Source organism: Sorex fumeus, unplaced genomic scaffold (assembly GCF_029834395.1).
Source record: "Sorex fumeus unplaced genomic scaffold, SorFum_2.1 ptg000063l, whole genome shotgun sequence".
NCBI classification, from domain to species: Eukaryota; Metazoa; Chordata; class Mammalia; order Eulipotyphla; family Soricidae; genus Sorex; species Sorex fumeus.
In genome coordinates, this window is record NW_026606120.1 from 31966646 (window position 1) to 31980435 (window position 13790).

Below are 13790 nucleotides of genomic sequence, written 5' to 3' on the forward strand. Positions count from 1 at the left end.
TAAAAATAATACAAAACATAACAAACAAATAAGATCCAAGGAAAGAGTTCTCTTTCTCATGATTATGCTGATAGTCACCATGGCACCAGGATGGTGAGCACCACTTCTAACCTAGCTGTCTTAGTGAAAGGAAATACTCCAAGATCATCACATCACCCTTGGTGCTTTAGGAGCCAGAGTCCTACTAAGTTGATTAAAAACTCAAACAAGGAGTTTGAAAATCAAAAGTTGCTTTGAGAATCCAGAACTTTCCTGAAAAGTCAGCTGCAATTGGGGGCATATACCTTTGTTCTCTGTCTATGAACAAAAGCAGACCCAATGCTAAAGAAAAAAAAAGTTTCCTATTGGAAAAACATGAGTTAGTAGGAGTACTTGGAAGAAAAGAGAGGTTGACACAGACACCTGTTTTCTAAGTCTAAGTATTCATGAAAGAATGTAGATATATCTTAACAACTAAAAAAAATTGCTAACTAGCCATGATCTTGGAATTCTAATTCAGAACTAGGAGAAGCTAAAATCATGTAGAATTTAGTAAGAAAGATACCTGCTTGCAACAAATTTTATTTCCTTAAATTATTTGTCCTACTTAATCAGAGGACTATATCCACAGATTATAGGCCAAGAGCTCATAGTCATGTATCACTATTGATTTATCGTCATTCTGGTCCCCAAGAGGGCACAAACAGCCTTGCTCAGGGTAGTGCTGTATAGCCAGATCTAAACCAACAGCACACGGGAGAAGCAAAATCTGAACTGGGTCAGATATCCTAACCCTGCCAGGCATTGGCTAAAGACAGGGCATGTTACCTTACCACTCTGTCTTCCATTTCAATATTGCCAAATACCTTATTCAGAGTACCCAGTTCATAAGACTGTTACAAATTTGAGTTATCTAATGTTATATGCATTAGCTGCTATTTCTACTACTTGATGTAAATATTATTTAAAATGTTTATTTAAAAATAAGGGCTGGAGCGATAGCATAGCCGGTGGGGCATTCGCCTTGCACGTGGCCGACCCAGGTTCGATCCCTCCACCCCTCTCAGAGAGCCCTGTAAGCTACTGAGAGTATCCTGCCCTCACAGCAAAGCCTGGCAAGCTCCCCATGACGTATTCAATATGCCAAAAACATTAACAACAAGTCTGACAATGGAGACGTTACTGGTGCTTGCTTGAGCAAATTGATGAATAACGGGAGGACAGTGCTACAGTGCTATTTAAAAACTAAATAATAAAAATGTTTATTTCTCCTCTGCCACTCATAATATATCTGGACCATCAGTGACACTCTCAAGATAGCATTTCAGTGAGGCATTGATCACACAACACTTGATGGTGAAAATAGTCATGCTTTTTATTTCTAAGTCTTAGGGATAGATGATGTGCACAGTATAGATCAGTGCCACATAAAGTAAAAGGTCCAGATTAAGGCAATTCTTTCCAGTATAACCAGACGGCTCTGTGCTTAGCAGCTGTGCTTCTTGTAGATCTCCAAGAACTCTTTCACGTCTTCAGGAGACCCCAGGACAACCGGCGCCCTCTCGTGGATGTCAGTGGGAACGATGTCCAGGATGGCTTCTTTCCCAGTGCTGGCCAATCCTCCCGCCTTCTCGATGACGTAGGCCATTGGATTACACTCATATAGTAGTCTCAGCTGGAAAACAAGATCCAAGAGCATCTCCACATCAGAAGGTAGGGTGGAGTTGTTCTATGGCACAAATCATGCAGCTCTGGTGGGACCTTCCAAAGTAACTCGCATTCTTCCGTTCCTCCTCAGGCTTTAAAATCCACCCACCCTCAAGCCCCAACCTCACAGTGCTACACCTAAAATGAGACAGTTCATTTGAGCTAAATGGCTAAATGAGGTCATTCCTCAGACCAGAACTTGCAAGAGCTAGCCTGATGGAAATGTGAAACAGACCACCTAGACTCAGAATGAATGATGTTTTGGCAGAGCTTATGGTTCCCTTCTTTTTAGAAAGAACTGGGCCTAATGAGTTATTCTGTGTGTGTTTTGGATGGAGACATGCCTATTTTAAAGGCATTTAAAAGTCTGGTAGTGTCTGGCTACAGACATCTGGAAAGCAGACTGGATTCTACAAACAGTAGAATACTGTTTGCAACTCTGTGTACATGTCTTTTACAATTCTCCTAAGACATCAGGGTTGCAATTTAGTATATTCTACATCTTGGTCCTAGCCTTTAAATATGAACTTTTGGGGGTTGTGTGCATTTTCATGCAGTCTGACTACTAGCAGACAGTTTCCTGCAGGTGTTCATGACTAGACTGTTTTCGCATAAGTGTCAGGATCAAATTTGCAAGTTGGGAAAAGAAGGAACCTAATTATTTGTATGAGGAAATTATTTTTTGAGGCATTAGATTAAAGTGTTATGAAGAGAACTAATCACATAGGTTAGGATGCTTGAAGTGTTTATGGTAAGGGTGTTGTTTTGAGAAATAATTTCTCCAGTGACCCAGAAACCATGTGCTGTAAACAGAGACCTACAAATCTGAAAAACCACTGACCCTTGAAAAATATGGATTTTAAATAAGTGGATCCACTTATCCACAGACCTTATAAAAAGAAAATGTGAACCCATAGTTTACTATACTCAATACAAATCTCTTCTTCTCTTAAGACTTTCATAATGTTGTCTTTTTTCTACCTTACTTTTGAAAAGTGTATTATTTAACATATAAACTATATGTTAACCAACCGTTTGTTATCAGTAAGGCTTTCAGTCAGCAGTAGGCTATAAAGCAGTATATTTCTGAGGAGTTAAAAGTTATAAGATTTTTGAAAATAAAGTGAAATAACTTTAGATAAATACAAGGGGTGATAGATAGAGAAATGTGTTCAAGAGAGAACTCGAGCTTCTCCAAAGGGGACAATGTGGGTGAATCTCTAGATGGGGAGTGTGGGGAAATACAATTCTTACTGCTCTCGGTATTGGTTCCTGAGTAGTTACCGCCCCCCCCCCCCCACATACACACACATAAGCTGTTCAAGGGTCAACTCTACATAGATTTCTAATTTCCCAAAGACAACGTGGAATCTGTTCCCTCTTTCAAAAAAGACAATCTGCTCATTCCTAAAAATAAATACTTGTAGGGAAATGCTCTACCACTCTGTGTAGTGGGGAATCTCTCCTGGACAGGACAGCCCGTGTTTGCAGGGACACTGTGATCATTTGATCTGTGCAATTGGTCCAGATGAACAAGTTACAGCTTACCTAAAATCTAAGTTTCCCCAGAGGACGGTATTATTTTCCAAGAAGCAAATAATGTCAGCTCAGTAGTTATTGGGTTGAAAGTCATCAAAGAAACCCTCTAATTTGAGTGTATATTTGATTAAACACTGGGTAGTCAGGCTGTTCTGCTCCATGTCACTTTATAAACGCAGCTCATTTTGCCCCACGGATGCCCTGAGCTCCTTGGGTTCCCTTAGACCCACAAAACCCTCACTACTCATTAGCAACAAAATGGCTTTTAAGAGACCATAACTAAACAGAACAACCTTTAAAATAGAAAATGAGGACACACCAATGATTCTCAGACCTGAGCAACTTGCTGCAGAGATGGCCCTGGGCTTCGCAATAGGCCGTTTCCGCTGGGCTACTCCAGACGGGGACAGGTGCTGTCCCTCCGCCTGCCCTCTAGGAGCTCCAGTGGCCGCCATTTTTTAGAAGTCAGCAAGAAGCTCCAGGTACGAGTGGTGGTGCCGGCAAATGCCAGGCCCCACGGGACAAGGGAGGAGTGGGCTCTTCTCCTTCCCCCTGCTCTGATAGGACTCTGAAATGATGCCACATCCAGGCACCGTCTACTTAAGCTTCCACACAACCAGGATCCAGAGACACACAAATGAATCAGACATGAGCAACTTGCTGCAGCGATCTCTTCAGATCCTGATTATTAAAAATTTAGAATTCCGCGAGAGCGCCCATGTGACATTATATTGTATCCATAACAAGCAATACAAACACATTGTCTAGCATTGCCTTTTTGTCAGGTGTGAGTGGTGGTGGGTCTGGACTTGCAATATCGAAGTTAAGTAAAGTAGAGAGAGGATTGTGCAAACTGTCTGCCACACATGCAGGGGGAAGTGTGGAAATGGGGGGGTGGATACTGGGGATTTTGGTGGTGAAAAACGTGCATTGGTGAAGGGATGGGTGTTTGATGACTGCATGATCGAAGCTCAAACATGAAAGCTTTGTTACTGTACCTCATAGTGAATCAACAACAACAACAACAACAACAACAACAACAACAACAACAGTAGAAAATGACAGGTCAAAGGCAACCACAGACTGCAGGGAAAATAAATAGCTCTTATCCTTCCTCCCCTAAAGCCAAAACTCCCTGGGCTGTTTTTGATATCCACTGCTTCTCGATAGCTTTTTTTAGGGGACTCTTTACCTTTCCTTTGGGACTCTTCTTGTTTGCTGGGTACATAAAGATTCCGCCATAGACCAGAGTGCGATGAACATCAGCCACCATGGAGCCCACGTACCTGGCACCATAGGGGGCCGAGTTATCCTGGGAGACAAAGCCAGCCATTTTTAGTGAGACGGCATGATTTGCAATTCTGTTATGTTATGCTTCAATCCTCCACCCTCCACCAGAGTCCCAAGGTCCCCTCCCACCCACCCCATCTTTCTGTAGACCAGGTCTCAATCTCTGTTCTTTTGACATTTTTTATCAAGTGAAGGAATTCTTTTGCTAGGTCCAACAATCATTAACTTAGTTCCTATGCTAGGAGGTGTGGTGAACATGCTATGCTTGGAGAGGTGATGAAAATTCCTATTCCTAAGGAGCTTAAATGGAATAAGAACCTCTTATGTATCTTAGAATAATTACATGCCCTACAGAAGAGTCTATTCTCCGAGGAGAATATGTTTGATTCTGGCTATGGGATCATAGCAAGCATCACAAAAATTGTACCACTTGGCCAGACCTTGAAGGTTGTAGCCAAGCTGAAGACCTGGGCATGGTGCGATATCCATTTCTGGGGGAGGAAAGTACTGAAAACAGGCTTGGCAATGTAGAGCCAAATGCTGTCTTCATTGGCCTGGGGAATAGTCAGGGCACACAGGTACATGTGTGTTGGGTGGCAGGGGTATGGGAGGAATCTGGAATAAGGTGGAAAGAGTGAGTAAGAAAAACTAGTGAGTACCTGGAGCCAACTCAGAGTACACTAGACTTCACTCGAATAGTATCTGGGTTTCATCCTTATATGCAATAGCTTTCAGTTTGTTTTTTTTTTTCAAGCGAGAGTTTGACAAAATTGGATATTCCCACATAGAACCAGCTCAATAATAGACATTTATTCATTTCAGATTCAGTAGTTTATAGCCTTTTTAGTCTATTTAGGATAGACTCTGTAATCTGAGTATGTGACACTACTGGGCTGGCACCTGGGGTTAGGAACCCCAGAAATGAAACATGAATTTGTGACCATGAACCCATCTGTGTAACTGAATTTATTATTCCAGTTTTATTTACCTCCCCCGTTCACTCTTTCTCTCTCTTGGTTTCAGGCATTACCTGGAGGTGCTCAGGAAGCACTCCTGATTATACTCAGGGCACATATGTAGGTATGTGCTTCTGGATATTTGAGCGGGGCTTCACTCCATGCAAGGAAAGTATCTTACACCTTGTACTACCTCTGCAGAAATGTTATCCTGATTTTCTTCTGCTAAGAGAAAGTGGAAAAACTGGACAAGTTCCTAGTATTCTGACTTATTTGCTAGATTACTGCATCATGGTCTCCGAGTCCTCTACACCCAGGATTTTAAATCATATACCAAACATTTATGCGTGATTCAGGGTCCTCTCCTGGATTCCTCACTTACTGGGGGGAACTTCTTCCTGTGGAGATACTCAGAAAGAGCAGGGTCAAAGTCCTTGGCATAACCTTCATTGAGGCTGTAAATGTTTCCTTTCTTTTTAATCTTCACGTTCTTGTCCACCAAAATGAACTCACCAATGGCCTGCGAGACAGAGAAGAAGAAAATGCTTTACTGGGTCTACCGCAGGCCTGCCTGAGGGGCAAGAACTTGCACCGGCAGCAGCAGACCAGGCCAGCAGCGAGCCCTGTTTCCCAGGGCCCTCTGTGCCTTTCCCTGCCTCCCTCAGGACTGTAAACCTGGCCTGGAGAGTCAGAGTGGAGAACTGGGTGCACAGAGAGGGTCTCTGTGCACTGAAGGGAGTGTAGGAGACTATTGGCTTTGCCTTCAAATAGTTACAGTGGAACAAATATGTCAGCAGGCATACCGGGGATAGTAGAAGCATACGAAACCTGAGAGGGAATAAGAACTGTGCATCCAAAGTAATACAAGAGGTGTATTACATGTGTGTGCACACACAGACTCACACACCTACGGACTGTAAGGAAAAAGGTGCCCTTGAGTGACCCCAATGTCCTCTCAACTTAGTGATACCACCATGGTCACAGCTGCTCTCAAAACTCCAGTTCTCCTTTTTTTGGGCGGCGGTGGTGGTGGTGGTGAAGATTGTTGAGCCACACCTAGTGGTGCTCAGGGCTCACTCTTGGCTCTATTCTCAGGGTTTATTTTTGGTGGTGCTCCAGGGACCAGGATCAAACCGAGGTCAGCTGCCTACAAGGCCCTCAACCCTGTGTTCTCTCTCCAGCTATCCTTGTTCTCCTTTCAATTTTTTTGGTTTTGTTTTTGGGGGCCAATCCCAGTGGTGCTAAAGGCTTCCTCCTGGCTCTGCACTCAGGGATCACTTCTGGAGGGCTCACGGGACCATACAGGATCCTGGAGAGCAAACCTGGTCCAGCTGCATGCAAGGCAAATGTTTTACCTGCTGAATTATCACTCCAGCCCCTCTAACTTCAATTTTTAAATTTATTTTTATTACTTATTTTTATTTAGTCATTATAAAATTACAGAATTATTTATGATGGATTTTAGGCATGCAACGTGTCAACACCAATCTCTTCCCCTGTGACCACTTCCCTACACCGAAGTCTTCTGCCCTCACCCCTATTTGCTTCCCACCCACCAGTCTGCTTCTACAAGAGGTACAGAAAATATATCTATATCCATCTGTCTGTCTGTCTATCTATCTATCTATCTATCTATCTATCTATCTATCTATATGTTTTTGCAAAGTGATTTACAGTACAGTTGCTGATAGGGTTTCATACACAACACTTATATGTTTCAGCGCCACCTCCTCCTCCTGGTTGTTTTTCTTTCCACCACAGACATTGCCTCCTCCCTATCATATCCCCCAGCCCCCTCAAGTAGCATGTTTCCCACAGAATACCAGTACTCATATTCTTTGTTCTTATTGTCTTTGGGCATTTTTAAAATACCATCATTATGTTTCTTTATATCCTACATATGAGAAAGATCATCCTGTGTTGATCTCTCTCCCTCTGACTAACTTCACTCAGCATCATACTCTCAAGGTCCTTCCACATAACAATTTTTTTAGGTAATATGTGTTTAAAACACTCTAAGTTTAAGATATACAGATTCATACCTCAGCAGATTAATGTAACTAAACTACAACCCCTCCATAAACTCCCAGTTTTCTTCCATGACAATCCATTTGTCTCCTACTGTTAGTTCCTCTGAACCTCTAACCTCTGGTAACTTCTTCTTCTTCTTTTTTTTTTTTGGCTTTTTGGGTCACAACTGGTGTTGCACAGGGGTTACTTCTGGCTCTGCAGTGCTCAGGGGACCATATGGGATGCTGGGAATCGAACCCGGGTTGGCCGCGTGCAAGGCAAATGCCCTACCTGCTCTGCTATTGCTCCAGCCCCAACCTCTGGTAACCTCTATTCTGTGTCAGAGTCTATGGGTTTGTTGTTTGGTTGTTTTCTTTGTTTATCTACCTTTCATATATGAGTGAAATCATAGGTATTTGTCTATCTCCATCAGACATACTTTTATTTAGCATAATCTCCCCAAGCTTATCCATGTTGCATAAAGACATTAAATTCTGCAATTCCACATTAAAATCATCACATAGTCACAATATGAAAACAACCCAAGTTGTCACCAACATAAGTAAATAGAGATATCATATTATACACGCAGTGGGGTCCTGTTCAGCACTGAAACAGATGCAGCCCTCTGATTTGTGACAATGAGCCTGGTTAATTTCTCTTTTGAGTGTTCCCTTTTGTCAACAAACTCTGAACAGAGCAGAATCCCAGAGCAGAACTCACTGTGCCTGTCACTTTAGGTGCCCTTGCTCACTAACACACAGTATTTCTGTCTTGTTCTACCACCAAGACCAGCACTAAGCCAATACTCACGTTCTTAGAGTAGATATGAGTTTAGACAATAATGTCACGTTGATTTCTCTGATTGAAACATTCAGCTCTGAATTGTTTAGAGCTTTATGTGCTGCTGATAAGAGGATAATTAAAATTCTGACTATGAGGGCAGAGAGGTAGTGATTAAGATTGGTTCCTGCAGATATGGAACAAACTGGAACAAGAGTCAAAAGAAGGAAGATACAGAAGACAGAGGGAGGAGGGAAGCAAGAGAGGAGAGAAGGAAAAGAAAAGTGATTACAATCAACGTTGGTCACCAAAAGCGACTGACTTATTCTTGATTGATTCTTGATCTTTTATCCTTTTTCTGTACTTCAGAAAATGTTGCTTATTTTGTTCATCCCTCAAATTTTATTTTTTCTTATATGATCAGTAAAACAATGAAGAAAGAAAAAGAAAAAGGAAGGAAGGAGGGAAGAAGGGAAGGAGAGACGGAGGGAGGAAGGAAGGAAGGAAGGAAGGAAGGAAGGAAGGAAGGAAGGAAGGAAGGAAGGAAGGAAGGAAAAATCAAGGAAGGTAGAAGGAGAGAGGACTTATTTGCAAAGACAATTATGAAAGCTGAAACCACTGAATAGCGGTCCTGAACCCGGAGAGCAGAGACAAGCAAGCTATCTGGCCAAAGCACAGGCTGTGAAAGAAGAAAGTCCCTTGCACATGGAGACAAGTGAATGACAAGATTCTGTGAAAGTTAAACCTGCTAGCAAATAAAATAAATAGCTGCTGCCATTTTTTTAAAACAGGAAGCTCAAACTATCAGACCCCTGTTGCTTGCAGTGAGCTGAAGTGATAGTGCCAAGCTGGTGGGGGTGGAGGGGGGGGCATGCTCACTGCCGGGGGAGGGGGAGCGCAGGGAGTGGGGTGGGAGGGGAGCAGAGTTACTGAGACATTGGGGACACTCTGCACTGTTTCTCCAAACACTGGGTGACCAGCAGAGTGCGGGGGACAGAGGGCTACAAATAACACAGTAACAAGCTGGAGACCTCAGTGTGCGACCTAGAAATGAAATGATCAATTTTTGTTTTTTCACAGGTACATCAACTCAAAGGTAACAGAGAAGCAGTAAATGTGTGGATAAAGCAGCAAACGCTGGTGATTTTGTAGTGAACTTTGCTTTAGTTCTGCCTAAGTTGGCACTTAAAATAATGTTTACTTATTAAGTGCTGTTACTTGGGAGCAGGCAAAGTCCACTTGTGCAACCATGCAGGGGACAGAGCAGCCACACTGCATTTACACAACCCGTGGCTGGGACCCTCCTGGGCCTGGCAGCTGCACCTGAAGTTCATCTTGTCAGCAAAAAAGTGCGTCATCAATAGAGTGTTTCACTAATGACCTACAGGGCCATTTCTAAAGCTAAGATACATTGTCATCCAGTTCTTTCCCTCTTGGGATATGAAGTAAACCAGAACACTCCCATAAGTATTTGATCTACTGTCCTCTTTTCAGAAAAGCATTGCAGTGTGCCCTTGGGACACTCACTAGCACAGTGCAATGTCCCAGGGACACTGCCTTCTTTGAGGGAGCAAACAGCGCCCCCAATTGCACGAGCAGCTTCCATCACCCCGTCCCAATCATTCTGGTATCCCTGGGGCAGTATAAACCACTTTAGGGAACAGTAGACTTGCTGAGGATTGTCTGTGGGGTTGTACCTGATGCTAGGTTTAGTTAACTGTGCTACATTCTTAAGGAAATTTCTTTCTTCGATTTGTCTGTCATCCCACTGAGCAAATAAATAGCCCCATTTAATAGACTTGTAGATGATATGAACTACAAATTAAAATGTTTACTGAATATTTTTATAGCACCTTGAGCTCCTTCCATAGGTAACATTTCTCTACAAGGTGGGTAAGGTGTAGGATTTCTTTACTTTTCTTATTTTTGCTTCTTGAGTTCATCAATGGTCTATTAAAAGTGTAATACTTTCAAGTGTTACACAATGTCCAATAACCCTGGTTGCCACTTTCAAGACACAGTGAGTCAACTGGTCAGCTGGGGTATCAGAACGGGTCTGAGTATGTACCTCTGGAAAATAAGCTAGAATGGATATAGTGGGTGGCCAACAGGCCATCCACAGGCCTGATCTGGTCCATTCATGTGCTTTTGTTAGCTGTATATAACATTCCACAAATCCAGAAACATTCCCAAAGCCAGTATTTCTTGAAATGTCAGAACTTTTATCAAGCCTAGTTGTGACACCTCTGGGACCTCCTGAGTGCTCCTCAGGCTCAGTTCAGGTCCTGCCTCCCTTCCATGAGAACTTCACTCCTTTTCCTGCCCTACCTAGTCTCAAGGCCAACTGAGTGATCTCATTCTACAGAATTTGTCTTGGAACAAGAATTCCCTTATGTTCTAGACAGATGCTCTATAATCTTGTGACATACACGTTGCTCCTCCATCTTCTTTACCCCCTTTCCCACCTGATCTCTGCATCATCTCTTACTGTTATGTCTCCCCCTCCCCTCCTCCACACACACATAGCAGACACAATTACCAGCTGAGCACCTAACTCGCACTGTCTCTCACCGGGTCCAGCATGAAGCAGTTGACTCCACTGGCCGTGGCCAGTACCATCATGGTGGCACTGCCGTAGAGTGCATAGCCAGCTGCCACCAAGTTCCGACCTGGCTGCAGAGCATCCTTCTCAGAAGGCTCAGAATTTGAGCTCTAGGGCAAGAAAGAAAACATGTTTTTATGATCTTTTTCCAATTCAGTCATTACTGCTTCTTTCCACTTGAGGTTCTTCTTCAGTTTTGCTAATTGATATTTCCTCATTTCTCCAGTACACATTTCAAAAAAGACCAGCTTCTTCTTGCCAGCTCCCACAAATTTAATCTTATTATAGGTATCACCTGCCTACTCCATCTTTCTTTAAAGAAATTAAGGCTGGACTTGCAGGGCTGAGAGTCTTGGGAGAAAATCAATTGAGAAAAATCAATTTCATGAGCTCTTGCCAATTGTACACACACATCACAGAGCAGAGAGGGCATATCAGACACACACAAAAAAATTCTCAGCTGTCTGGGAACTTGGAAAATCTCTTTGGAGACATCAAAGAGTGAGGATGATATTTTGCAGTTATTTCACCATGACCCACAGAAAGAAAGATATTTACATTAGAGGCCCATGCCAACGCACACAACTACAAAAATTTAATAAAATGACACTAAGTCAGAATATAATAGGAATTCTGATCTACTTTTTGAATTTTTTTGTCTTTGCTTTTGGGCCACACCTGGTAGTGCTCAGGGCCTACTCCTGGGTCTGTGCTCAGAAGTTCACTCCAGATGGGCTTGGGGGACCATATAGGATTCCATGGATTGAACCCAGGTCAGCCACATGCAAGGCAAGTGCCCTACTTGTTGTACTATTACTCTGGTTCCTGATCTGTTTTTTTCTTCAGTTCTAAAAAACCCTATGTCCAGAGTGATATCTCAAAGAGTTGAGCATATACTTAGCATACACCACATCTGGGTTTGATCCTGGGCACCACATAGTACCATAGTACCTCAAGCATCACCAACAGTGACTCAAGCACAAAGCTAGGAGTTGACCCTGACCACCACTGGTTGTTGGAAAGAAAAGGAAGGAAAGAAAGAAAGAAAGAAAGAAAGAAAGAAAGAAAGAAAGAAAGAAAGAAAGATTGAGCTCATTGGGTCAACTGGCCCACAGGTTGTCTAATACCAAGGAAGGGACCATCTTAAGGGGAAGGTTACTATTCAGGTAGGCACTTGGTCTTTTATCCCGGATAATTATCTTTTTTTTATTAACACTTCTTTAGAATTCAAGTAGTCTTCTCAGTATTTCAGCCTGAATTTAAACAGAAATAAAAGTTGGTATGTTTCCCATTTATTTCTTACTCATTCAATGATCTCAGCAGCTGAAAATAAGAGTATCTGTAATATGCTGCAGGGACTGAATATAGCAAAAACACTCCATAAATATATAGTATATATAGTATAAATTTTAAAAGTATGCATGAAAATAACTGAGAATACTCAGTTTAAATGATATATTCAGGGCCTACAATCTGGACTTACAAATCAGCCTTTCTAGGATTGCCCGGGAATCAGCACTTTGACACATACCACAGCTGACTTTTGTCCTGAAGTTTAACTGCTTACTCCTAGTGTAGGGGCCCGAAAGAATTGCTCAGTGGCTTAGAAAACCTGCCTTGCAGCCTTGCAAACCCAGGATCACAAGCCTCAATTCAGTGCAGCCACATTCAGCCACAAGTGCAGTCTGGGTAGCTCCACTCTGGAGTTCCCCATGCTGAGAGTGATTTCTGGCCACACTGCAAACAGGCATCTGTGAGCACAGAAACGGAAGGGAGGGGTGAAAAGCACCACAACTATAAGGGTGCGTGGGCTATGGCTGGGATTTGTGACCCCTGGCAAGTACATGTGTGAATACCCCTCAGAGAACACTGCTGCGTGTGTTTGAGCACTGCAGCCCGAGCTAGGGTTCCTGGCAGGCACTACACAATTGAAATATGCAAGTATTACAGCAGAGCTGGGGGTGTGTGTGACAATAATGAAAGAAAGAAATGGGGGATCGAAATTACATTTTAAAAAGATCTAATGTGAGAGACTCTGCCTTTGCCCATTTCAACCCACTGCTGATGTTTATTTTATTTGTATATCAATGATTAATTTATCAAGGTAAAATCGGTTTACAAAGGAGTAAATGTTTAAATGTTGTATGGGCAAAGTGTGCTCATGTTTAATAAATGGTTTTCATCCAGGTAGCTGATTGGTCGACTTGGTGGTTTATTGGTTGGATTGGGCCAAGCTTTCTGATTCAGTTTGTTTTGTATTCACAGGGTATGAAGTGCATGCAGCTGAACACAGACTAGACAAAAAAAAAAAAAAAAAACCGAGAGTTAAAATTTTGAGTTATTTTCTTAAACTCCACTAACCTGAAAATGAATTTTGCTTCCTTGAGCATGTGGCGATGGGGATCAAACCTGGGCTTCCTGCATGCACAGCGTGAGCTCCGTCCTTAGGGATGTCTCTCAAGTCCTGAAACCAGTTTCCTTAAAAGTGTCAAAGAGGAGGTCCAGGAGGACTCAGCCCTCTAATGATCTATTATGATTGTTTGACCCTTTCAGAACGTTGCAAAATCACAGAGGTAATAAGTAAACAAATAAGTTGACTCAAAGCCACTGAATAACAAGTTCTCCATCAAAAAATAAAAGTGCCTCAGAAAGTCCCATTTAGAGCCATTTACACTTGAAGTGGAGATTTAGGAGTAATTAGCCTTTCCCTCAAATACTGTTATCAAATAATCCCACTTGCATAGAATGAAACTGGTAATATGTTCATGATCCACATAATCAAAGGAAAGGGCAAATAATTCCATCAAGTCATTGATTAGGGGCATTATTTTCTAATCTGACCCTTTATCTTTTTCTTTTTGAGCCACACCCAGAGATGCTCAGGGTTTACTCCTGGATCTACACTCAAGATTACTCCTGATGGT

General features: G+C 42.4%; 1 protein-coding gene across 1 annotated transcript in view; it reads right to left on the reverse strand.

Annotated features, from left to right (window-relative positions):
* Positions 1–1329: 1329 nt before the first annotated feature.
* Positions 1330–13790, reverse strand: part of FBP1 (fructose-bisphosphatase 1) — a 36187-nt gene continuing 23726 nt past the window's right edge. Inside the window, exons 4-7 of the mRNA XM_056127355.1 lie at positions 10836–10976; positions 5854–5991; positions 4418–4537; positions 1330–1654 (exon numbers count right to left, since the gene is read on the reverse strand). Coding sequence (XP_055983330.1) covers positions 1466–1654; positions 4418–4537; positions 5854–5991; positions 10836–10976 — 588 coding nt within the window. The 3' untranslated portion in view covers positions 1330–1465. The remainder of the gene's footprint in view (positions 1655–4417; positions 4538–5853; positions 5992–10835; positions 10977–13790) is intronic.